The sequence below is a fragment of the Lepus europaeus genome, chromosome 4 (genome assembly GCF_033115175.1).
Source record: "Lepus europaeus isolate LE1 chromosome 4, mLepTim1.pri, whole genome shotgun sequence".
NCBI lineage: Eukaryota > Metazoa > Chordata > Mammalia > Lagomorpha > Leporidae > Lepus > Lepus europaeus.
In genome coordinates, this window is record NC_084830.1 from 142,462,875 (window position 1) to 142,490,294 (window position 27,420).

General features: G+C 45.0%; 1 protein-coding gene across 1 annotated transcript in view; it reads left to right on the top strand.

Moving 5' to 3' along the window:
• The window catches only part of SPOCK1 (SPARC (osteonectin), cwcv and kazal like domains proteoglycan 1), a 480,184-nt gene that overhangs the window by 198,631 nt on the left and 254,133 nt on the right, over window positions 1-27,420 (top strand). Inside the window, exon 2 of the mRNA XM_062189759.1 lies at window positions 23,187-23,232. Within this exon, the coding sequence (XP_062045743.1) occupies window positions 23,187-23,232 (46 nt within the window). The remainder of the gene's footprint in view (window positions 1-23,186; window positions 23,233-27,420) is intronic.

Here is a 27,420-nt window from a genome sequence, read left to right on the forward strand (position 1 = left end):
GCCCCAGCGTCTAAGCCATTGGCGTCCAGGGACCTCACAGTGCAGGTTTCTGTGCTGTGTCAACTCGGGGAGAAATGATTTTACCTCTCTGGGCTGGAGCTTGCTTGATGATCATGTTAAGGTAGTCTCCATGCGAATTCATGAAGTTATCTATGATAATCTTTTTAAAAATTGAAGTGATTAAAAAAACAAGAAACTGTTCACATCCCTACAACCACTGATAACATTCTTACCATTCTGAGTTTCGTTCAGTCCTTTCCTTTTCTTTCTTTCTTTCTTCTTCTTCTTCTTTTTTTTTTTTTTTTGAATATTTTAGTTCTTTGAGAGGCAGAGTTACAGACAGAGAGAAGGAAAGACAGAAAGGTCTTCCATCTGCTGGTTCACTCCCTAAATGGTTGCAATGGCTGGAGCTAGGCTGATCCTAAGCCAGGAACCAGGAGCTTCTTCTGGGTCTACCACATGGGTGCAGGGGCCCAAGGACTGGGGCCATCTTCTACTGCTTTCTCAGGCCATAAACAGAGAGCTGGATTGGAAGTAGAGAAGCCGGGACTCGAACCTGCACCCATGTGGAATGCCGGCACCACAGGCGGAGGCTTAGCCTACTATGCCACAGTGTCTGCCCCTTCCTTTGTTTTATTTTATTTTATTTTATATTATTTATTTGAAAATGGAGCGATAGAGGGAGAGACAGAGAAACACATCTTCTATCTGTTGGATCACTCCTCAAAGAGCTGCAGTGGCTGGTCCTAGGCTAAGCAGAAGCCAGGAGCCTGGAATTGCATCCAGGTCCCTGACATGGATGGCAGGGACCCAAGCATTTGGGCCGTCTTCTGCTGCTTTCCCAGCCACCTTAGCAGGGAGCTGGATCAGAAGCAGAGAAGCTGGGACTGAAGCTAATTTGGTGATGTGGGTGGTGGCGGCAGAGGCAGCGTTTGGCCTGCTGTACCTCCCCACGTGCTTTCCTCCGTTCTCTTGTTCGAGTGGGTCATGGGCACAATGCAAGCTTAGTTGAGAAGAAAACGTGGCCATGCGAGTGCAGAGGTAAGACCGAGCCCAGCACCCGGGTCCTGGCTTTCCTTGCTGGCGCGTGTGCCTCACTGCCTCCTCTCCAGACCCTGGGCTCCTGGGAGGAGCGGCTGTGGACCCCTCGTGAGCTGCTGGGGGAGGTGACACGGTCACTGTTGCATCTTTGCTGTTCGTTCTTGCTTCTTGGTTTTCTGCCCTCCTTCCACGTGACCTTGCCCTGGAGTCTTCAGCTCGGGGGAGTACGTAATGTGGCTGAAGATTCGGTCCTGGGAATTTTCTCAAGAGTTTCTCTCAGTAGTTCAGAGCACTATATGCAAAACCAATTGGAATATTTCTCTAATGTTCATAACTTATTTAACAGGAAAGGGATTTTTAAAGATCTAGGGCACAATTACTTTTTTTGTTCATTTTAAGTCCTTGAAATTTGGAAGCAGTGTAAAAATCCAAGACAAAAGCAGCTTCTTGCTTGCGTCCACCTTGAGTTCTAGTATGTTCTAGTCCTGCTTGCCTGTGAAAAAAAATGCTCCTACTTTATTTATGCAGAGCTGTCAGACATGTTTGATTTATTCTTTGACATATCTAGAATCAGAATTTTGGGCTGGAAGGGACTTAAAATGCGTTTAATACTCCATTTATTACCCCAAATAATAAATGAAAATGAAGCATAAAAATAAAGGCATCTATGGCTTCTGCTGGTGGAGTGCTGCCCTACCAGAAATCCGTTCTTGTTGCTGCATATGTTTTTTACCTTGTAAATAATCCCTTGTGATTATTTTGCCCTGGAGGGTTTTGATTTAGAAGATAGGTGCTCCAGGGCTCTGATTCTCCGCTCCCTTCCCTTGTCCCCTTGCCAATGGGAGTGGGACCTGCTGGAGACTAAGGCAAAGACAAAGGCCAGCAGTGGGTGTCCCTTTCTGGGGTTGGGACAGGGAATCTCCAAGGCCCTGGCTCCCAGAACATGGTCACACGACATAGCCCTTATTCTAAGGGGTTGCCTTCCAGCAGGAAAGAGGTTAATTATTTAATAAAGGGACAGTGTATCAGACTGTAGCCACATTTGTTGGTTTCAGTTCTTTTTTTTTTTTAATTAAACTTGTATTTAATGAATATAAATTTCCAAAGTATAGCTTATGGGTTACAATGGCTTCCCCCTTCCAAAACTTCCCTCCCACCCACAACCCTCCCCCTTCCCGCTCCCTCTCCCCTTCCAATCACATCATGATTCATTTTCAATTCTCTTTATATACAGAAGATCAGTTTAGTATATATTAGGTAACGATTTCAACAGTTTGCCCCCATATAGCAACACAAAGTGAAAAAAAATACTGTTGGAGTACTAGTTATAGCATTAAATAAGAGTGTACAGCACATTAAAGACAGAGATCCTACATAATATTTTTCTTTAAAAATTAATTAATTTTCTATGCCATTTCCAATTTAACACCAGGTTTTTTTTTTTTTCATTTCCAATTATCTTTATATACAGAAGATCGATTCAGTATATAATTAGTAAAGATCTCATCAGTTTGTACCCACGCAGAAACACAAAGTGTAAAAATACTGTTTCAGTACTAGTTATAGCATCACTGCACATTAGACAACACATTAAGGACAGATCCCACATGGGATGCAAGTACACAGTGACTTCTGTTGCTGACTTAACAGTTTGACACTCCTGTTCATGGCATCAGTAATCTCCCTAGGCTCTAGTCATGAGTTGCCAGGGCTATGGAAGCCTTTAGAGTTCTCTGACTTTGATCTTATTCCGATAGGGTCATAGTCAAAGTGGAAGTTCTCTCCTCCCTTCAGAGAAAGGTACCTCCTTCTTTGATGGCCCTGTTCTTTCCACTGGGATCTCACTCGCAGAGATCTTTCATTTAGGTCTTTTTTTTTTTTTTTCTTTACCATGGTGTCTTGGCTTTCCATGCCTACAATACTCTCATGGGCTCTTCAGCCAGATCCGAATGCCTTAAGGGCTGATTCTGAGGCCAGAGTGTTGTTTAGGACGTCTGCCATTCTATGAGTCTGCTGTGTATCCCGCTTCCCATGTTGGATCTCTCTCTCCCTTTTTGATTCTATCAGTTAGTATTAGCAGACACTTGTCTTGTTTGTGTGATCCCTTTGATTCTCAGACCTATCAGAGCCATCTAATGTGAACTGAAATTGATCACTTGGACTAGTGAGATGGCATTGGTACATGCCACCTTGATGGGATTGTATTGGAATCCCCTGGCACATTTCTAACTCCATCATTTGGGGCAAGTCTGATTGTGCATGTCCCAAATTGTACATCTCCTCCCTCTCTTTTTCCACTCTTCAATTTAACAGGGATCACTTTTCAGTTAAAATTTAAACACCTAAGAATAATTGTGTGTTATTTACAGAGTTCAACCACTAGTACTAGAACAACAATAACAACAACAACAAATACTAAAGAGGATAAAGTATTACATTGTACATCTAGAGTCAGGACAAGAGCTGATCAGGTCATTGTTTCTTATAGTGTCCATTTCACTTCAACAGGTTTCCCCTTTGGTGCTCAGTTGTCGCCGATCAGGGAAAACAAATGATATTTGTCTCTTTGGGACTGGCTTAATTCACTCACATGATGTTTTCCAGATCCCTCCATCTTGTTGCAAATGACTGGGTTTCATTGTTCCTTACTGCTGTATAGTATTCTATGGAGTACATGTCCCATAATTTCTTTATCCAGTCTACCATTGATGGGCATTTGGGTTGGTTCCAGGTCTTAGCTATTGTGAATTGAGCTGCAATAAACATTAATGTGCAGACTGCTTTTTTGTTTGCCAAATTAATTTCCTTTGGGTAAATTCCAAGGAGTGGGATGGCTGGGTTGTATGGTAGGGTTATGTTCAGGTTTCTGAGGAATCTCCAGACTGACTTCCATAGTGGCTTAACCAGTTTGCATTCCCACCAACAGTGGGTTAGTGTCCCTTTTTCCCCACATCCTCTCCAGCATCTATTGTTGGTAGATTTCTGAATGTGAGCCATTCTCACCGGGGTGAGGTGAAACCTCATTGTGGTTTTGATTTGCATTTCTCTGATTGCTAGTGATCTTGAACATTTTTTCATGTGTCTGTTGGCCATTTGGATTTCTTCTTTCGAAAAATGTCTATTGAGGTCCTTGGCCCATCTCTTAAGTGGGTTGTTTGTTCTGTTGTTGTGGATTTTCTTGATTTCTTTGTAGATTCTGGTTATCAACCCTTTATCTGTAGTATAGTTTGCAAATATTTTTTCCCATTCTGTCAGTTGCCTCTTCACTTTCCTGACTGTTTCTTTTGAAGTACAGAAACTTCTCAATTTGATGCAGTCCCAAATGTTAATTTTGCTTTTGACTGCCTGTGCTCCTGGGGTCTTTTCCAAGAAGTCTTTGCCTGTACCTATATCTTGCAGGGTTTCTCCAATGCTCTCTAATAATTTGATGGTTTCGGGTCGTAGATTTAAGTCTTTAATCCATGTTGAGTGAATTTTTGTGTAAGGTGAAAGGTATGGGTCTTGCTTCAAGCTTCTGCATGTGGAAATCCAATTTTCCCAGCACCATTTATTGAATAGGCTGTCCTTATTCCAGGGATTAGTTTTGGATCTTTGATCAAATATAAGTTGGCTGTAGATGTTTGGATTGATTTCTGGTGTTTCTATTCTGTTCCATTGGTCTATCCATCTGTTTCTGTACCAGTACCATGCTGTTTTGATAACAACTGCCCTGTAGCATGTCCTGAAATCTGGTATTGTGATGCCTCTGGCTTTGTTTTTGTTGTACAAGATTGCTTTGGCTATTCGAGGTCTCCTGTGTCTCCATATGAATTTCAGCATCATTTTTTCCAGATCTGAGAAGAAGGTCTTCGGTATCTTGATTGGTATTGCATTGAATGTATAAATTGCTTTTGGGAGAATAGACATTTTGATGATATTGATTCTTCCAATCCATGAGCATGGAAGATTTCTCCATTTTTTGGTATCCTCTTCTATTTCTTTCTTTAAGGTTTTGTAGTTTTCATCGTAGAGATCTTTAACGTCCTTGGTTAAGTTTATTCCAAGGTATTTGATTGTTTTTGTAGCTATTGTGAATGGGATTGATCCTAGAAGTTCGTCCTCTGCCATGGCATTGCCTGTGTATACAAAGGCTGTTGATTTTTGTGCATTGATTTTATATCCTGCTACTTTGCCAAACTCTTCGATGAGTTCCAGTAGTCTCTTAGTAGAGTTCTTTGGGTCCCCTAAATAAAGAATCATATCATCTGCAAAGAGGGATAGTTTGAGTTCTTCCTTCCCGATTTGTATCCCTTTAATTTCTTTTTCTTGCCTAATAGCTCTGGCTAAAATTTCCAGAACTATATTGAATAGCAGTGGTGAGAGTGAGCATCCCTGTCTAGTACCAGATCTCAGCGGAATTGCTTCCAACTTTTCCCCATTCAATAGGATGTTGGCCGTGGGCTTTTCATATATTGCTTTGATTGTATTGAGGAATGTTCCTTCCATACCCAGTTTGCTTAGAGTTTTCATCATGAAAAGGTGTTGTATTTTATCAAATGCTTTCTCTGCGTCTATTGAGAGAATCATAAGGTTTTTCTTCTGCGGTCCGTTAATGTAGTGTATTACGTTGATTGTTTTGCGAATGTTGAACCATCCCTGCATACCAGGGATAAATCCCACTTGGTCTGGGTGGATGATCTTTCTGATGTGTTGTTGCATTCTATTGGCCAGAATTTTATTGAGTATTTTTGCATCTATGTTCATCAGGGATATTGGTCTGTAATTCTCTTTCAATGCTGCATCTTTTTCCGGCTTAGGAATTAAGGTGATGCTGGCTTCCTCGAAAGAATTTGGGAGGATTCCCTCTTTTTCTATTGTTTTGAATAGTTTGAGAAGAATTGGAGTTAGTTCTTCTCTAAATGTCTGGTAGAACTCAGCAGTGAATCCATCTGGTCCTGTGCTTTTCTTTGTTGGGAGGGCCTTTATTACTGTTTCAATTTCTGTCTCAGTTATGGGTCTGTTTAGGTTTTCTGTGTCTTCCTGGCTCAATTTAGGTAGGTTGTATGTGTCCAAGAATCTGTCCATTTCTGATAGATTTCCCTGTTTGCTGGCATACAAGTCCTTGTAGTAATTTCTGATGATTCTTTTTATTTCTGTGGTGTCTGTTGTTACGTTTCCATTTTCATCTCTGATATTATTGATTTGGGTCTTTTCTCTTCTTTTTTTAGTTAGTTGGGCCAATGGGGTGTCAATTTTGTTTATTTTTTCAAAAAACCAGCTCCTTGTTTGGCTGATTTTTTGTAATGTTTTTTTGGATTCAATCCTGTTGATTTCGTCTCTGATTTTAATTATTTCTCTTCTCCTACTGGGTTTGGGTTTGGTTTGCTGCAGATTTTCTAGATCCTTGAGATGACTTGAAAGCTCATCTATTTGGTGCCTTTCCAATTTCTTGATGTAGGCACCTATTGATATAAACTTTCCTCTTAACACTGCTTTTGTTGTATCCCATAGGTTTTGGTATGTTGTGATTTTATCCTCATTTACTTCCAGAAAATTTTTGATTTCTCTTTTAATTTCTTCTATGACCCATTGTTCATTCAGGAGCATGTTGTTCAATCTCCATGTGTTTGCACGTGTTCTAGGGATTCCCGAGTTGCTAATTTCCAATTTCATTCCTTTGTGGTCTGAGAAGCTGCATGGTATGATTCTAATTCTTTTGAATTTGCTGAGACTTGCTTTATGGCCTAGTATGTGGTCAATCTTAGAGAAGGTTCCATGTACTGCTGAGAAGAATGTAAAGTCCTTAGTTGTAGGGTGAAATGTTCTGTAGATATCTGTTAGATTCATTTGGGCTATAGTGTCATTTAAATCTACTGTCTCCTTGTTGATCTTCTGTCCTGTTGATCCGTCTATCTCTGAGAGTGGAGTATTGAAGTCCCCCAGTACTATTGTATTGGGGTCTAAGTCTGCCTTTAAGTCTCTTAACAAGTCTTTTAAATAAGCTGGTGCCCTGTAATTAGGTGCATATACATTGATAATCGTTATATCTCCCTGTTGAATGGATCCCTTAATCATTATATAGTGCCCCTCTTTGTCTCTCCTAACAGTTTTTGTGGTAAAGTTTATGTTGTCTTATATTAAGATGGCTACGCCCGCTCTTTTTTCATTTCTGTTGGCATGGTATATCTTTTTCCAGCCTTTCACTTTCAGTCTGTATGCATCATTGTTGGAAAGATGAGTTTCTTGTAAGCAGCAAAAAGATGGGTTTTGTTCCTTAACCCAATCAGCCAATCGGTGTCTTTTAACTGGACAGTTCAAGCCATTAATATTCAATGTGACTATTGAGAAGGAGTAACTTTGCCCTGTCATTTGCCAAAGATTTTTTCTAATATATGGTTTGAGATTACTGTGATCTTTTGTTGTGAGGTTTCCTTCCTTTATCTTCTTTCATATTGGTTACCGTGTTTCTGTGTTTCTGTATGTAACACATCTTTAAGCATCTTTTGCAGGGCTGGACGAGTGGCGACAAATTCTTTCAATTTCTGTTTGCTGTGAAAGGTCTTTATTTCACCTTCATTCACAAATGAGAGCTTTGCAGGATATAATATTCTGGGCTGGCAGTTTTTCTCTCTTAGTACCTGGGCTATATCTCGCCATTCTCTCCTAGCTTGTAGGGTTTCTGAAGAGAAGTCAGCTGTGAGTCTAATTGGAGATCCTCTGAGAGTAATCTGGCGTTTCTCTCTTGCACATTTTAGGATCTTTTCTTTGTGTTTCACTGTGGTGAGTTTCATTATGACGTGTCGTGTTGAGGATCTCTTTTGATCGTGTTTATTAGGGGTTCTATGAGCTTCTTGTACTAGGATGTCTCTGTCCTTCTCCAAACCTGGGAAATTTTCTGCTAGTATCTCACTAAAAAGGCCTTCTAATCCTTTCTCCCTCTCCATGCCTTCAGGAACTCCTAGAACCTGAATGTTGGGTTTTTTAATAGTATCCTGTAGATTCCTGACAGTATTTTTTAGATTTCTGATTTCTTCTTCTTTTCTTTGATTTGACTGTTTCCTTTCCTGTTCTCTCTTCTAATTCCGATATTCTGTCTTCTGCTTCACCCATTCTGTTTTTAAGGCTCTCTAATGTGTTTGTCATTTGATCTGTTGAGTTCTTCATTTCATTGTGGTTTTTTGTCACTATCACAGTTTCATGTTCTACTATTTGTTTCATTTCATTTTGATTCCTCCTTAATATTTCATTTTCACAAGAGAGATTTTCTATCTTGTCCATTAAGGATTTCTGTAGTTCAAGAATTTGTTTTTGAGAACTTCCTAATGTTCTTATCAATTTTTTGAGATCCACTTCTTGCATTTCCTCTATCTCTTCATCTTCGTAATCTTGAATTGGGGTGTCTTGTTCATTTGGGTGGGGGCATCATAGTGTCTTCCTTGCTCTTGTTACCTCGGTTTCTATGTTTGTTGTTTGGCATGTTGGAGATAATTTATGGTTTGTTTTTTTTTTTTTTTTGGCTGTGGTGTTTTTTTTCTCGTTATACTATGCCTCTAAGTGGGCTGTCTGCTTTGATGGATCCTTAGAAGCTGTGATGGGTGTGGCCAGAGAGCTCCGCTTGATTCTTCGGGTTTAAGGCTGTGCAAAAAGCGACTCACCCAGATTGTTCTCTCCCTTGCTCCTTGCTGGATTGCTCTCTCTCTCTCTCTCTCTCTCTCTCTCTTTTTTTTTTTGACTCAGTTGGGAAGTTATTCCGTACAGGTGAGTGGAATTGAGTGTAGTTGAAATCTGGCCTCTGTCAGTATTCATTTGATCTACCCCTGGGACCACACAAAGAGTTTATGCAGCCCTCAATGTGTTCTCAAGTTTCACCAAAGTTCCAAGTTACTGAGTTTGTGAACTCCTTGGTAGCACTTTAGATATGTAAAATGGCGCCTGCTCTTTGTTTTTCTCCGTGAGTGAATAGAGAGGCCTCTGCTTTTCCCCCCAATGGCTCGGGTTTCTGACGCCTTTGTCTTACCTCCCGCTCGTTCCCGCGCTGGAGAGATTCTGCGGCTCCTTTCCCACGGTTGGGTTTCCACGCGGTGGGCTCCCTGTAGGTTCTCTGTGTCACATCCACTAGATCCGGAAGCGTTTCCTCTGCAGTTTTTTCTTGAATCTTTTCCTGAGGCTACAGTAATTTCACTTTTATGAAACTTTGTTTTCCCAAACTACGGCGTGCGTCCTCACTATCCGCCATCTTGGCTCCGCCCCCCTGGTTTCAGTTCTGTTTCATAATGACCCAGCCATGTCCCCAACAGTTGTCATGGAGACTCCTGATGTTGGGGCTGGGAGGTGGGGGGGGGGGGCCAAGGATGGGCTGCTCTTCTTCCCAGGGTGGCACACCATGGGTTGGTGTGTTTCTTCATGACTTGGCCTTCCAACAAAAATGCAGGTTGTAATTACTGTCATTGCGTTATCCACACCAGCCAACCACAGTGGCTGTGGTGCTTCCTGGACCCGAGCACAGGGCAGACTGAGAGGAGCAGGAAACCTGAGCAGACCTGGACGTGCCTCCTGTTGTGTCTCCTCTGGCCTTCCACCTGCATTCAGGCATCATCACCCTTGAACTGCACTGAGAGCTGTTGTTGCATAGGTTGCATGTTCTTCTATTATGAATTGAGAGGCAGAGAGAGAAGAAATAAAGTTCACCCCCTAAATGCCTGCAATGGTGAGGGCTGAAGCTGGGGACTAGGAACACAACCCAGCTCTCCCTTGTGGGTGGCAGCGACCAATTATTCGAGCCATGGCTGCTGCCTCCCCTTGGCAGGAAGCTGGAGTCAGGAGCAAGGCATCGGAGCCAGTGTTCTCCTGGGGCAGGTGTGCCTCTTAGCAGCATCTTGACTGCTAAGCCAAATGCCCGCCCCGGCTGCTGTGTGTTCTGGCACGTCCCACTTCCCCTGCCTGCAGCATTGTCTCCTAGCCACTGCACGTTCCCCACCTGCGAAACTCCTCCTCCCATTCCAGAAGGAGCACCACGTCCTCGGGGGGTCTGCACTGGTTCCCTGGAATGATCGGTGGCTTTGTGTTCTGGATTCCTGCAGCTGATTTTTTCATGGTCACCTGTGCCAGGTGTGCTGTGCTTCATCTGCTCCTTCTCTGGAGCCCTTGCCTGTAACTAGACCGTGGGCTCAGGAGGGCAAGGGCTGGTTGTTGTTCTGCTTTCCAGCTTAGCACAAGGGCAGACCTGGGGCAAAAGCTTCGTGAGTGATTGTTGTGCACATGCAGAATGAACTTCGTCTCTGGTGTCCTTGGTTCCGCTGGGCTCCCTCTTAGCCATCCCACATCAGCACTGAACGTGCTTCAGAGCACACTAGCATGGTGGGGTCCCCTTCCCAGGAAGCCCTCCGTGCTTCCCCAGTGCCTGTGGGTTAAGTCTGGATGTCTCATTACGTGTTGAACTCCCAGAGCCTCTGACCCCAGCTTCCTTTCCGGCTTTAGCTTCACTCTGCCTAGTTGGTGCCCAGGTCCCTAAATGAGTGTGACCAGGTCACAGAAGACCCCCTGGAGGGACAGGCATTCATATGTGTATGGAGTGGACTTATATGTGGATCCCTCTGAGAGTGGGGGCTGGGACATGGTTGGGGGACCACAAGCATTGCTCTGGGTATGCAGACAGTTCTCTTGCAGGTGCTCTGTGCTCTCCACCTTGTCCATGTGCCCCCAGCTCATCACCCATTGGGCCCAGGTGTGGAGCGTGAATGGCGAGCCTCGTGGTGATCTCGCTCTGTTTCCTGTGTCCATCAGGAGTCTTCGGCAGTGCTTCACAGGTTACATCAGCTGCAGAGATGCACTGATGGGGCTTGTTGGGTAGCGGGAAGGGTACCTCCAGTCCCTGTGATCCAGTTTTCATCAGACCCAGCAGCCTTTGGGCATGTGGGTCCTGCAGGGAATCTTCAGTCTCGAAGAATTGCTCTGCCCTCTGGGCGAGCCTGGTGTTGGCAGTGGCTTCCCCCGGTGGCAGGGGCAGCTGTGGCTCAGCAGTTTGTGGTCGCTTAGCAGGCCTGCCTGCTCTGGTCACTCTTAGCACTGGAGAATGGCCCTGCAGGAAGTGCCAGCCTGCAGCACACACTCTTATACCCTGACACCATGGGCTTGGAGCAGACCGAGGACCTTGATGGGATTGATTTCGAGGGATTTCATGAGGAGCATGTGCTGTGAAAATGGTCCAGGCACTGGAGCCTCACTCAGGATTCAGAGGAGAGCTTCAAGGAGTCTTGGCTGCTACTCCTTCCAGGTGTGGGTACCAGGGACGAGGTTGTGGCCCGGCTGGGAGGAGCTTAGCAGGCCTGGCTCTTCAGCTCCTGAATCTTTCGTGCCAGCGAGATAGCTGGTGTCCAAGCCACCCGGGGTTCTGTGCTGTGCATTGATGCAGGGCACCTGGGAGTGCCCCTCCAGGGCTCAGGTGGCAGGAGCCTCCTGGGCACCTCATGCTGGTCTGCCATTGAGGCTTCTGTTCTTAAGGCAGTGGCTCTGCCCAGGGAGCCTCCTCGGCAGGCCTGGGCCTGGAGTGAGTGTGGATCAGGAAGTCAAGGGTCTTGTTTCTGGGGGCAGGTACTTTGCTGTCCAGTCTTGTGAAGACTTTGTGAGGCGGCTCTTTCTATCCCCATTTTGCAGATGGAAAAGCTGAGGCTTTAGCTACAGGATGGCTGCCAGCAAGGTGGTGAGAGCCTGTTGGGAAGTCTCTGGTCCGTGTGCTCTTCTCCAGTCCCTGGTTTGCTCTGTCTCCATAGGGCTGCCTGCTCCACGCCCTCTGTCCAGGGTCTCAAGTATTCTCGTACCTCACTGCCCCTCCCTTGACCCAGTGCCACTGAGAGAGCAGTGTGTATAGCAGTTAAGGCTTGATGTAGACAGTCAAGCAAAAACTGAGTTCAGCTCATTCAGCTGCTCAGTGCCTCTGTGAGTTTCTGCTTTAATGTAAAGTCATTAAGTTTCAGTTTTCCCAGCTGGGAGTGCTCGTGTCTCCCATATCAGATGGTTATATAAGGGTTAAATGCAGTATAGCATAGCCGGGACCTAGCATGGTGTCCCAAAGGTGCCAGGAGGGGTGGTGCTGTGACACAGCAGGTTAAAGCCCCAGCCTGCAGTGCTGGCAACCTATATGGGTGCTGGTTCAAGTCCTGGCTACTCCACTTCTGATCCAGCTCCCTGCTGATGGGCCTGGGAAAGCAGCAGAAGTTGGGTCAACTCCTTGGGCCCCTGAACCCACGTGGGAGACCCTGAAGAAGCTCTTGGCTTTGGATTGGCTCAGCTCCAGCTGTTGTGGCCATTTGGGGACTGAACCAGTGGATGGAAGACCTCTCTCTCTCTCTCTCTCCCCCCCCCTCAAATAAATGAAAAAATAAATCTTTTAAAATAAAAAAGGTGCCAGGTAGTGGTAGCAGCTGTGGTCATGACTTAATATCCATGTCACTTTGATTAATTTTAATTCAATTTTGACTTTGTGATTTGTGCTTTGATGTGATGTAGGTCCTAAGTCTTGCATCAGACTTTATCCCAGCTGAGGCGACACAAGTGATGAAGTCGGCTGGGCCCTGGTGACATGGGGCACGGGGAGGGGCAGGGTGAGGGCATTGAGCAGGGGTCTGTCATCCTCCTGCTGAGCGCCTGGCCAGCCCCACTGAGGCCTTCTGGCATCATCCCACTGGCCCCAGGTCCCTGGTGCTGCTCCCAGTTGCAGTCACGGTCAGGGAGTTGCCTGCGGCACCTTGATGGGAAACCTGCAGGTCACAGAGCCTGCGGTTCGAAGTCACAGAGGCAGAAGCTGGGAGTTGCAGCCCATGGTGCCAGCTTAAATAACCGGTGGAGGTCAGACTGTTGTCTTGATTCACTGAGTAGCTGTGTAGTGAGTACCTGTTGCTGGACACTGTTGGTGCTCTGCACACCCATCCAGCCCCTGCCTTGGTGAGACAAGAGGAGTAGGCAGCTGCTTCAGCATGGATGGTCAAGTGCTGGGCTGGGGATGGCCTGGGGCCTGTGGGTCACACAGCAGAGGTTCTGCAGGTGCACAGCGGAAGGCTTCCCACAAGAAGCAGTTCACCAGGGAAAGGTGGGAGGGGGTGTTTGGGGCAGAGAAAGAAGAGCACAGGCACAGCCCAAGGTCACAGCACAGGTGGCATGTGATTGATTTATGGCAGGGGTGTGGCTGCAGGGAGATGGTGAGGCCCCTCAGGGGCATGTCCTAGGCCTGGGAGCTCCCCAGCGTGTTAAGCAGAGCAGTGATGTGACCAGCGCGTCCCTGTAGAAAGGCATGCTGGGAGCAGTGTGGGGAACAGCCCAGGCAGGGCCTGAGGGAGGCAGCAATGCGATCAGGGAACCAGGCAGTGATGCAGGGGAAGTGAGTGGAGCCGGGGCCTGAACTGAGATCGAGGCTGTGTTCACGTGGAAAAGTGGAGACGTGAGCGTGGGGCCCACGAGCGGGAGTGGAGAGGACTTGGGTTTTGCCTGGGTGGACGGAAGTCGCGTGTGCTGAGCCTGGGTGTCTCACGGGGACGCCCTGTGTGTGGATGACAGGGACAGCTCCGAGGGACTCTGAACTGGGTGGAGGCTCTGCTGCTCTGTCCCTGGGGTGCTGCCCAGTGCAGCTGGCTGACTTCGGCTCTGGAGCTCTGTGGCGATTGAGTCCATGCGTGGCTGCCTTTAGCCTGGAGCTGCCCGTTAGAATCACCTGGGAAACCTCAGCCAGGTCTCTCTGCAGAGGCCGCAGCATCTCTTGCGTGGGTCAGGCAAGCGTGTTGGGAATCTGTGGTCAGCAGATGAGAGCCGCTGGCTTTCCCCAGTCCCTGTGGACGGCACCTCCCAGGGAGGAGCAGTGTGGATAGTTAAGTGGCTGGTGCTTCCCTGTCCGTGATAGCGTGTGCAGGGCGCCCGTGGCGGTCTGCCAGCCTTGGGGTGGGCGGTGTTTTCAGAAAGATGGCAGGACCTAATGAATTGGAATTTTTGATACTTGGACAAGACTGGGCCTCAGGCCAGTGCAATTTACATTTTCTGGAAAATCAAGGTTTACATGCTACACACTGTAGGGTGGTGGTGGTGGTGGCCTCGTTTGGTGTGCCAGTGAGACACACCCTTTCTTGCTTCCTCCATCTGTTTTGGATCACGCAGAGATTTTGCCTGTGCACAGCAGCCCCCTTATTAGGATAGTTCATCTTTATTGAAGATTTGTTTATACGTATGTGACACAGAATAGTTAGAGGTTCAACACGCCATTCTTAGTGCAAAAACAAATAAAAGAGCCCATTGGTGTTAAGTGTATTTTTTTCTTCACAGATGAGACTATTGGGAACCTGGCCTTTCAGCAGAAACGTGCCACCTGCTCAAGTTTAAAAACTTCATTGGTATTTTTTTCTAACCTGCTCTTCATAGTGAGATTAATAAAATTACCTGCATTTTAAACATTTCATAATTATTTTTCCCCATTGCAATTGGTCTCCCTCCACTCGGGCCTAATTGATAAGATTCAACTGTGCAAGGAGTCACATTATTGAAATTTAAAACATATTGTTATTTCCACAAAAACCTAAATGCTTGCCTCTGTGTTTCTGGGATATCCTCCTACCATAAACTTCTGGAGGTGGACACGGAAGTGTGAATCTTTTATGTATAAATTCTGTGTGCTGGAGGGTCTCCCAGGCACTGCGTCATTACTCACCATGAGCGCCCTTCAGAGTGGGTGTCAGGTGTCTTGTTCTGTGGATGAAGGAGCCGACTCAGAAGCTAGGTGGGTTGTGCAAGGGCACACAGCTGGTGACTGCTAGAGACATAGTTTGAATTTACACCTGCTCTGCAGCCTGCAGAGACAAGGGGTCTCTTCCCAGGCTCCAAACCACCCGTCTCCTTGACCTCATTAGCAAAGTTATCCAGCTGATCTAACCAAGATGTTGAGGAGGCCACTCCTGGTTCGATCAATGGGAGGAGACTCTTGTCCTGGTCAACTTACAAATGTGGATCATATAGCCATTTGTATCCCCAGAAGGAAAGTTGAATGCAGAGCATACAGACCCACGTTTTCTCTCTGGGGAGAGAGCAAGTCAGTGAGTCACTTCGCTCCACCCCAGTTCGGACAAACTAACATGGACAAAAGTCCCCAAGAAGGGGGATCTCTCTGTGGTGGTCATAATCCTCCTTATGGGAGCAAGACAGTCCTTTTCATTTTATGGATTTTCTGAGATCTTACATCCATGCATCTCAGATATGAGGCTCCCGCAAGCTGTTTTGGAGCTGCCAAAAGGCTTTCTTTGCCAAAATGTCGAAGTTCAGTTCCTCCGGGCCTGTGATGTTGTCTTGGGAGCTTTGTTGAATTTTAGCCTTTGGACTGATGTTTTGGACAGTTACTCATTTGAGTCTGGTGGATGGTATACATGGCTGAATCTGTACGTTGGATCATGACTTTCCTGGTGACATAGGTGACCAGAACACACTCTCTGCCCCGTAACTTCATTTCCTTTGCCATGAACTTTGTGAATAATGGGACCCTTTCAAAGAAATGATGGTAGGTGACTTAACAGAACATATGTGGCTATGGCCTTTCTAATGTGATGAAAATTTGAAATTTTGATTCATTTATCAAAAATGTGTATGTTCCTTCCTATTGTTTGATTCTTTTATTTTTTCTCATTTATAATGCTTTCGTACTCAGGAAGTTGAGGTAGGTTTTTGACTTTTCAACTGTATGTAGACATAGCATCAAAATAGTTGCCAAATAAAATGTAAATTTCATTCTCAGTCTTAAATCTCAGTGGTAAATATTTGTTTGAGTTCATTGAACCGGTACTGCGCACATTTGTTTTTTGTTGGTATATCCAGGGGATGCAATTTATCAAATGCATATAAACAGTCCATTTGCTGCTTTATTTTTTCTCATTAGTTATAGTACAAGTATGATTGTCAGTTATTATCTGTGTTTTACTGGTGGGTTATTTATTGAAACAGCAGAGCAACATGGTTATTTTCTAAATCATTTTGTCTAAGGCCTGCAGGACTTTAAACTAAATGTCAGATAAATTTATCAAAGAATTGCTATATTCAGGGTGTAAGTGATTTAGACCGTGTATAAACATACACCCACCTGTCCTTACACACACAAGCGATGGTTATGGGAATCTCCCAGGGAAATAGAGATGCTGATAAAGTGGGAACAGCTTCTATAGGATGAATTCAGCAAACATGTATTGTGTGCTGTTGAGTGATATGTAGGGAGAATGCAGGTGAGTAATATGTAGCCTTGATTAGGCATTACTTAGGCCTACATGTATGTGTGGTGATATGGGCATATGGAAATGCCCATGGTGTACAGGGTTTCTGTAAGTGATGTCTATGGATAGAACGCCAGGAAACCTCAAGTCGCTTCCTAGATTGAGCCAGTTGGATAGACTACATCCCCTTAAACGGGATTCTCGGAGGGAACTCTTAGCCTGAGATTGGGAGAAACAGGCATGGGTGGGAGGCAGAGACACAGCCCATTAGGTCCCCAGAGATGAGAGTACATACTGTGCAGAGGTGAGGTGGTTGCATTGAAAACTAATTCCTTTCTCAATAAGTGAATTGTTTTGTACCTTACAATAGCTTGGTTAGTAAGGTTTTCCATTGTACACAAGTTAAAACTGGCAGATGAGATACCCTTAACCAACACTATTTGCAAATCTCACTTTTGGTGGCTTCTATTCATGTTAGGGATACCTCTTCCACCCACCAGCCCTTCTTCCTGTCCTCCACAGTCAAGTAGCATGAACAGCTCCTGAACTAGTTTTTACTCAGTGTTGTTGACAACAGTTTGGCTACAGCCCCTTGACTCCTTTCTAAAGATTGTGGGCTTAATGAAGAGGTGTCTACTTTCATCTAGGATCTACAAACATGGCTTTAACCCATCCAACCTTGATGAGAAAATTTTCTCCTTTTTGGTTTTATTTGTAGTTGAGCCCACAGATGGTCCCAAAGTGGCTGCCTGCCCTCACTTCATCTTGCTTCCTTCTGTTCTGTGTGCTCACTCCTGGTCAGGATAAGCAGGGATCCCATTTATTTACAGGCTGGTAGTTTGTACTTTCCCACCTAATCTTCAGATGAACTGAAGAGTTCAAATAGTTTAGCTAAAATATGAATAAGGGACAAATTATCTGTCTGATGTGATGTAGGTTCTGTGGAGTGTAATCAATCACATCATCATCTTCTAATATCAGCATTCAAAGCAGTTGGGTTTTGAGAGTGACTTTTCTCTGGGTCTGCCTCTCCATCTCTTCTCTAGACTTGTCTTGGACAGTCTTGGAGCTGAGAAGGATACCTCTTGAAAGGCAAATCCTTGGGTAATATGCAAGATAAGTTGTATTATCCATATTTGGGTTGTGAGACAGTGAAAGAAAATTCAGGGCCCTATTAAAAATGGGCTGGAAATGTAGACTAATTGATTATGGTCATCTGTGATGAAGATATCTGTTCAACAGATTACAGCCAGAATATTTTGGCATCATTTCATGTTAGGCATTCTGAATGATTTCATTGGAGTATGAGTTCTAGAGTAGAATCTTCTTGTACATTTTAATATTACGTATCAATGAACATATCTTTAATATATATTATATGCAATAAATAGTGTGCTGTAGGCACATGTATCCATTCAACAGATTTTATTTCCTGCAGATACTTGTCAGAACAGTGTGTCGCTGAAGTAGTTGAATACTAAGAGTTAAATGCCTTTGCATAATCCACTGGATGGCAACAATTTTACAGGATCCAATCCTATGTTATAGGGCTATTTAGATAACTGGAGAAATACTGTTTTATGTGTGAGGATCAGCTGTAGAGGACATAGTGGGATCTAATGGAGCCATGACAGCAACCGGTTTGTGATCGTCCTCGATTTGAAGTTTCACTCTCTTCTTTCTCATCCTTCATTTGTAATGACTTTTTTTTTGCCTTATTACCATGCTCTTTATGCTGACTTTTTATGATACTGCCTGCTGTCCTTGGACATGATTTCAGATGGAAGTCAGCATGCTCAAGTTTGAGCCTCTTTTTAAATTTATGCTTTCTTCCAGATTTTTAGCAGTCTCCAAAATGAGTTGGGTAATTTTCACTTATGAAATGGTACAGTGAGATGGAATCAGCCTTTCTGCCTTTGTGTTGGTTTATTTAGAGCAAAATTGTTCTTGCCATGTTCAGAGTCCTGACATAATCATGCTCTTTTTTTAAAAAAAAGCTTTATTTATTTATTTTAAAGTCAGAGTTACACAGAGAGAGGCATAGAGGCAGAGAGGCAGAGAAGCAGAGAGAAAGAGAGAGAGAGAGAGAGAGAGAGAGAGAGAGAGAGAGAGAGAGAGAGAAAGTAAGTCTTCCATCTACTGGTTCACTCCCCAGTTGGCTGTAACAGCTGGAGCTGAGCCAATCCAAAGCCAGGAGCCAGGAGCTTTCTCTAGTCTCCCATGCAGCTGCAGGAGCCCAAGGACTTGGGCCATCTTGTACTGCTTTCCAAACCATTGCAGAGAGCTGGATTGGAAGTGGAGCAGCCGGGACTCAAACCGGTGCCCATATGGGATGCTGGCATTGCAGGCAGCAGCTTTACCCACTACACCACAGCACTTTCCCCAACATAATCATGCTTTGCACTGTGGCCCATAAAAATACATGTGTACTAACACAGTTATCCCCCATTCCTCAATTTGTATACTGCATTGATGGGGTTTATTGAACTTAATAAACAACTACTTTCAGATATGAATCTTTCTGTTAGATTTATGATTTAAAAATTAACTTTTGCTTGGGTCCTTAGAAGTCTTTTGAAAAAGCTACTTCATTCCATGAAATAATTATGAGTCAAGAGGCCAATGCAGAGAGATACACCTTACTTGACAAGTTTGCTGTATCCAGGATGCCTTTCACCACAGTCTGAATTTTAATAGGCTACACCTTTATTGGACCAGGGGGAAGGTCAAAGGGAGCACTGTAAAAGTGCTACACTTTGCTGGTAACTGAGCTGCCCTATGGGGTCTCCACAGTTGGAACACACTTTCACATAATATAGCTTTGGAGTGGGATGAGGACAGATAGACTACTTCCCAGCATGGGAACTGATGGAACTGTCAGCAACACAGCAAGTCTTAAGGCTGTTTTAGGACAACGTAAAATATACCCTGTGCATTTTTATTTTAGAGAGATGATAAAAGCATGGCTGGTACCACCTGGAGAAACAACCAGCCCTGATAAAGGTAAAATGCTAGTTCAGGACCATGGACAGATGCCCTCATGTCCTTTGAGTGTGCTGGTTGTTAGATGGGATTGAGGGATGTAGGAGGAGGTGCTGGAAGAGCCCTTATCTTTGGCTTTTTTCCCACCTGATTTTGAATGCTCTCTCACCACAAATCCTCTAGATACAGAATGAATTAATCACATACTCCACAACACCATTCTTGTAGCCTCTGCCTGCTTGGACCCACTGAGTGTATAGCCTTTTGGGTCTGACCAGTACAATGAACTTAAATTCATAGAAAAATGGATTTTAAAATATAATTCTATTTCAGTGCAAAAATTTGAAATGCTTGGTTAGTTTTTTCATAACACACATTGTCCATAAACTTTTGGAAGACTTTCTGCATATGTGGAAGTGTACTTCTGTGTGCCCTGGTCGCTCGTACTCTGACCTTGATGTCAGAAGTATCTGCAAGGCCACCCCTCCACCACCTATTCATTGGCCATTCCCTAAGTGACCTCTGATGAATCGAGTACTTCACATGTGTTCATGATCGTGGCCATTGATGTGGCATTCTCTTCCAGCTATAGCCAAAGTGGTGGTGTCAGAGGATTTTTTTTTAAGATTTAATTATTTGAAAAGAAGAGCTGCAGAGAGAGGGAGAGACACAGAGATCTTCCATCTGCTGATTTCGCTCCCCAAATGGCTGCATTGGCCATGACTTGGCCAGGCTGAAGCCAGGAGCTTCCTCTGGGTCTCCCATGTGGGTGCAGGAGCCTAAGCACTTGGTCCATACTCCTCTGCCTCCTCAAGTGCAGTAGCAGGAACCTGGATCAGAAGTGGAACAGCCATGTCTAGAACTGGCACCCATATGGGATGCATGTTGCAAGTGGTGGCTTTACCTGCTACACCACAGTGCTGCCTCCCACCCTGAGGATTTTTTTAAAGGTTTATAAGGTTTGTCTGTTTATTTGAAAGGCAGAGTGACACACAGAGGGTGTGAGAAGGGGAGAAAGAGAGACAGGGAGAGAGAAAGAGGAAGGGAGAAAAAGAGTATGAGAATATTCATCTTCCAACTGCTGGTGTCCTCTCAAAATGGCTGCACCAACCCTGTCTAGAAACACTGAAGCCAGGAGCCAGTAATTACATCCTGTTCTCCTACGTGGATAGCCTGATCACAGGTATTTGGGCCATCTTCAGTGTTCCCAGGTGAATTAGCAGGAAGTTGGATTGGATATTCAAAGCTGGGACTCAAACATGTGCTCCTGTATGGGATGGTAGCATCACAAGCAGTGGCTTAACTGACTGTGTTATGGTGCCATGTCCCCACCCCCAAGGTTTTTAAAAGAAATTTCTGTTTGTATTTATTTGAAAGGCAAAGTGACAGAACTTCCACTGCTGTTTTACTCCCAAAATGCCTGCAGCTGCCAGGGCTGGACTAGGTCAAAGCCATGAACCCAAACTCCATCCAGGTCTCCCATATGGGAGGCAGCAGACCAAGTACTTGAGCTATTACCGATTGCCTCCCAGGATGCTCACTAGCTAAAAGCTACATCGGAAGTGGAGTAGCTGGGACTTGAACCAGACACTCTGATACGGGATACAGGTGTCCCAAGTGTCAGCTTAACTTGGAGTACCATGACCTCTGTCCCTGAAGGTTTTATTATCTCCCGGCTCATTGGTTTTTGCTTTGGCATTCCACTTGGCTAAGGCAGAAAACGATCAGATCCAGAGGACAATTTTTCTTCTCTGCTTGGCCTTGTGGGAAAGTGGCTGTTTGGAGGACACTGGGTGCATAATGAGTTTCACTCAAGGTGTACTTTCACATTTTGGCATCAATTAGGCAGTATTATTACAATTGCAATGGGCTTTAAATATTCAAATGTGGAGATATGCTTTTAGGGGCTTTATGTTTGAAACTATGATTCTTCCCCTCCAAGGAATATGTAAAAATGGCAATTATAGTTAACCTGGGAAAGTGACAAGGTCCAGAAGAATGCTTCAATTTCTATCCAGGGTATAAAGTATGTTGCAATTATTAGGGAATATGCGGTTCTCGAGACTTCCTGAAACCTTTCTTTGACATCAAAGGGAATGTGACATGTGAAGTGAAATTAAAGCAAAGGAACCTGTCTTTGGCTCCAGCCCTTCCCTGTCAGATGCTCATCCATAACTTCCAAGGGCTTCCATGTATTAGCACAGCATGTTTTAGTGGAAACTATCTCACAAAATGCTGCCTTGCCATTGGCCTGGACTCTGTCCTCTGCATGTGAAAGGAGCACAGTGGGCAGGATGAATGGTTTGTGACTTTTTCCCTCCAGTGGTCAGAATGCATTCACCACAGCCTCTCACTTCTTTTGCCCCTGTGAATAGTGCAATCTGTTGGTAAAGACATTGCCCGAGGTCAACAGTGCATTGGCCATTGAGCTAAGAGCTCAGGTGCTAAGTTTCCTACCCACTTTCCAAGCTGTCACTTAAAAATCGTTTAACGTTGACTACCAAGTTTCAGCCAGCACAATTCCGAGAGATTAGAATTGCTAATTAAAATAATAAGTGGAGAGAGGTATGGCAGAGAGATTGTTTTGAACTTTGTCAGGGATATTTCATGCTGAAAATCTCAAAGACTTCCTAGCGAGGTGGGTGAGAAGGGCGGTTATCTGGTAAAATTTAAGCTAGAGCAAAATGGGCCAATCCCTTGGAATTAAAAATATTTTAATGCTGAATCTCCAGGATCCAGAGGAACCTGTTCATGTTTATTCATGCTCTGGAGAATGGAATCACTGGCCAAGAGGCAATATGTTCTGATTTTGCTCTAAATCCTGTTTCCTAAAATCTATTTAAGGGTTTAGGTGAACTCAACAAGGATCTAATAAAGCCAGGTAATTGAACAACGGAGAGGCTGATAAAATTCACAGGAGATTGTGTCGGAGATAAACTATAGCAGGAGATACCATGGACAATAATTTAAACTAATTGTGCACTTGGATGTAAATTAACTTCTTCAGAAGAGAAATTGAAGGTTCCTTTTGGACAGCTTTTTTAAACCATCTGCAACACCCAGAGTACCTGCTACAAAGAAACGAGGCAAATAAACTGAGTATTCACTACAAAGAAGCAAATACCCTGAAGATGGTATGGGGATGATGTGCAGGATTAAACTTCTTCAATTTGCAAACTGAGCAGTTTTTTGCTTTCATTGTGGGCAAGCCAGGCAACAGTGGGTCTGGAATGTGCCGAGGAGTAACATACACAGAGTGATGGAGTTCTTTGGAAGGAAAGGGAAGAGGTTAACATAACTATGACCTAGCCTCTTACAGTTTCAAAGTCATGAGGAGTCTAGTCTCGGAGTATAAATCGATGCAAGCTGCCTGCATGAAAGACCCGGTGATGACAAGAACAGATTGGCCCACTTTGTTTTCCCAGATTCTCATGTTCGGAACACATGGTATTGGGCTTAATGTATGCCTGTGGTTCCTTCTAACATCTGAATGGCCTCCTGTTTATAGTTTTGTGCATGTTGGGAAACTGGAATTGTACACCACAAGATACATGTCTCCATGAAAAAGAAATGTTGACATTTGAATTATCAGCTGTTAAAAAACGCAGAGGTTTAATCTTAAGTGAGAGTGGCCAGCTTCTTCTGCAGTGTAGCTCATAGCAAATGCATCTTGCACGTACCAGGTGTCTGGGTTTGTACATCAAAGCAGGAAGAGCAATGCTGTTTCCATATTGGGCAGACGTGTTTTTACTGTTTCCAGTCTTTTGGAAGACAAGCATCTGAAAAACAAATTGGAATTTCTGATTGCATGTTAATGCCTGTTGGGGAAGGATTTCTAAGCTGTTAGTGTTTTCTTTTGTGTTTTGGGAGTGGGGAGAAAGACATGTTTTGTGTGCGGTTATCTGAGAAGCCTCCTGATACCTGACTTTTGTTTTCTGTTTTTTCCTTATTTAGGATGATTATTTCAGAAACTGGAATCCCAACAAGCCCTTTGACCAAGGTAAAGGATGCAGTGTTTCTTGCTGTATCATCCGTGGGAAATGCCATTCAGTTTTGCTTCCTTGCATGTGGAGTTAATGTTCCCACCAAGGCCAGCTGGAGGTCTTGTTTGATTGACTTTGGGGACAAAATTGGTGGGGTGGTGGAAATTATTTTGTCAAAGCTGGTTATTTGTCTGAGACTATGTACAGGACCGGGGTAAATACTTTTCTGAAATTGAACTGACCACTACAAGTGTTTGACTGCCTTTCTTTAAGAAAATAGCAAACAGTCAAATGGTTGTCAGAGTGACCATTGGTGAGTGGTGGGGCTGAATTCAGGGCTGAATCCCTGGAACGAGCCAGGCCTGGGGATGCTTCCCACTTCACATCAGTCATCAAAATGGAACTTTGTTTCTGAAAAAGGTCAGTCCCAGGAGACATGTGAGGGTGCCGGTATTTAATTTATTAAATGACTTCTTCATGGTTTCAAGAAGCTTGTTTCTGAGAGGGTTTGCTGATCACCTGGGCTTCACCTGGTCCTCGGGGGTTCTGCCCCAGCCCCAGTCCTGCAGGCGGAGAACCAGCGCCCGTGTGGCCTCTAAATCACTCGCACTGTCCTCCTGTGAGTTACTGAAGGTGCAATGCAGACCTGCTGTGAAGGACCACCCTGCCCCGCCATCCCACCTGTGGCTGCTCTTGGAGCCTGGAACAGGGAGGGCGGTAGGTAGCCTGCACTTCAGGGGCACATGTGCATGAGAGGCTGGAGCTACGGGAACACGTCTCACTGTCGCCTCTCAGAGGGTTCAGGCTTCTGAGAGTCAGCCTTGGTTCTGTGGCTTGAGTATTCCACGTGCTCGGGATGGTCGTCTCAGAGGGAGGCATCGATTGACATGTCACCCCCGTCCCCCCCAACAGCCCTCGGCTTTGAACCTCAGTGGGGCTTTCCCTCTCTGCTCTGGTTTTCTTATGAGTAGAATTGGTGTTAAAATCTCTACATACTGGAGCTGGTGTTTGTCTTAGTGGTTAAGACATGGGCTAGGCCACTTGCATCTCGCATTGACAGACCTGGGTTGAATACCTGACTCCAGTTTCTGACCTGAGCCTTCTGCTAATGCAGAATCCGGGAGGCAGTGGTGATGGCTCAGGTAGTTGGTTTCCTACCACCCAAATGGGAGACCTGTTTTGGGCCCCACCTCCAAGCTTTGGCCAAGTCTAGTCCTAGGGAGTGAACCGGCAGCTGGAAGAACTCTGTCTTCCTGTTTCTCTGTGTCTCTTTGCCTCTCAAATTTAAAAAAAAAAAAATTCTAAAGAAAATGTCCACGTATATTTAGCTCATGTCTTGAAGTAATGAAACATTTTGCTTACAGGTGTGTGCATCTATTCACTAATTCTCAATCATTAACTGAGCTTCCAGTGCGTGCACAAGCACCAAGCCAGGTGCTGGGGAGACACCCAGAGAGCTGTGGTGCTCACTGTGCGGCCACTGAGAGAGGGAAGCAGGGAGAGAAGCCAGTCCACGGTTGCAGTGGGGTGTGTTAGTGGGTATGGTACAGATGCACACAGGTAGCATGTGGATCTCCGGGTCAGGGCTGTGTGTAAGGTGCAGGGTATCTGGAAAAGCTTTCCTAGATATTTTAAAAGGTTTGTGGAAAATTGAAAGATAAATGTATGTTAGTATAATTTTTTTTTTTAAATCAGTGCATGTTTTTTTCATAGTATGCATTTCTGTGAACCTGCTAAGGATCTGCCATACGCTTGGACTTTAAAAAGTTTAAACCAAAATAAACTTACCTTTGTTTTAACATTTATTTTATTTATTTGAAAGACATACCAGTACAGCACAAGGAAGAGGCAGAGAGATCTTCCATCCACTGGTTCACCATTTGGGAATGGCTTCAACAGTGAGGTGTGGGCCAGCAGCCTGGAACTCCATCCTGGTCTCACACAAGGTGCAGGGGCCCAAGTACTCAGGCCGTCTTCCACTGCCTTCTCGGGCACATTAGCAAGGAGCTGGATCGGAAGTGCAGTAGCTGAGAATCAAACTGGTGCTCTGATATGGGAAGCTGGTGCCGTGAGCAATGGATTAACCTGCTGTGCCACTGTACCGCCCCCAATAAATTTATCTTTTAATTTCACTTTTCCATTAACTTTTTAAAGTATCTTCCTAGGTTTCTTAGCAGCCTTCAAGGGCCTTATTCCTTCAGAGTTCAAACGAGGACTGAATCATCCCGATTATTCACACTAAAGTACTGGAAGATATTTGTCATTTCACTTAGAAAATTTTTTTTGAACAAAAATGATCAGCATCTTCAAAACCTTGTTTTTGAAGGCTAAAACCTAAGATATGAAGAACACTCAGGAACACAGAGCACCAAATTCCCTGTCTCTTGGGCCTGATAAATGAGCTCTTTGGCTTCTGCTTGTGAAGCGATTTGAATGATAGTAACAGTGAGCTGATTGTGCTGAGCCAAGAACCAGAAATAGGCTTTCATCCCACAAGGATCAGATGTTAACTAAATAACCATCACATTTTCTCTTCCACAAAGCTTGCAAACAGATACAGAAGCTTCAGCAAGGGAGTCATTTCTGGCTTTCCTAATGCACATTGGAGAAGGGAACATGTGAAGGGGGGCGTGGTTCACCACTTGGGCTGTACATGCTTACTTCCCTTGGTTCAGGGGTTAACAGAAGAGTTAAGCTCCAGAAAGTGTGGCATTTAAACCTGCTTACCCAAAAAAGTCCAAACAAGGATTTCCCTCTCCCAGGAGTGATGTCACATCTCTCCAACAGGTCCCCACCCTGCTTTGCAGGCTTGACAAGTGTGTCTGCTCGGCTGGATCCTCCCAGAAAACCTCATGACTTTATGGGGTGTAATTGAGGACCTTGGCAGAGTAGCCCCCGGTTTGTAGCTCGGGCAGATCCACTGTTGGCCATTTCTATACAGGGCGGTGGAGCAAGCCAGCATTGCTGAAAAGAGCCCTCACTTAAAATATCGGCCCCAGCAGTTGTCATCAATTACATCGTGTGCGGCTCAATAAAAATGGGAGGTTACTACAGCAGCGCTGACACCGCTTGGTGAAATATAAACCGCAGGCGTGGAGGATTCAGAGCACTTCATCTTCCAGGAAATAAGGGCCTTGCTGGACTCCATTGGAAGTTGTCAGCAGCAGAGAGAAGTCATTTTCCATCCTAAGCTGAAAAAGAATCAAACATAGTTAAGGTGGCATTGTTCTTGAGGGAGACTTTTAGTTGCGAGAAATAGAACATGTGGAAAAGCATGTTCAAAGATTTGTAGATAGCATACATATATGGGCTGGCATGGCGTGAGTGTGCATCGTTGGGGAAGAGGATGTGAGGGGAGGCTGAGGGTGGAGGTTTCTGACAGTGTTGCAGGACACCCCCAAAACTGGCTGGAGGACGTGCTGTAGAACACCAAAACAGGTCTGCTCGCCTGATGCGCAACAAGCCAGTTAGGGCGCCGTGGTGGAGGAAGAAAGTAGGGGCTTATTGCAAAGGGCGCAGCAAGGAGCCGGGCAGCTGTTGCTCAGTAGATGGGCTTCTGAGGTGCTAGGGCTAAAGGTTCTTACAGGTTGAAGTTGGGTTGAGAAGTGCAGGGCCAGCTCGTGTCCAGTCCCTGACTGGGCTGCAGGGCTCGTGGCCTTCCTCGGACTGGTTGGTGATGCCCTGTTCTTAGGGGATTCTGATGATGGTGAAGTGGGCTGCAGTCAGTCCGGGGGAGACATACAGGTGGTAGTTGCCTGTCCTTTAGGGCTTGAGGTTCCTGGAGAAGAAAGCCCCCAAGACAAGACCAAACATCAAGATGGTGTCTACCTGGGAAATAAAGACCAGATGAGTTTTGTGTTCATGGATCTGGCAGAGCTGCCTAAATCGTTCCTTCCGTGTGGGGAGTTAATTTTAGCAAGTGCTTGATTTGCAGTCATAAAAGCAGGACAAGGAAACGTTGAGCTCAGGGAAGGAGACAGGGAGATGAGGACCTGATGGGCTGTAGCATCTGCATCCTAGGCACTCCGCAGGGCCCGGGAATCTTTGTGCCAGTGCCACTTGGATATTTATGACACAATGCATGGACCATACAAGATTAGCAACTTGGAAATTAACCTGCTCTAGAGTTACTGCTTGCCATTACCTTGGCAGGGTCAGACTAATTGTTTGGATGTTCCCTGCCCCTGGTCTAGGGGCCTGAGTTG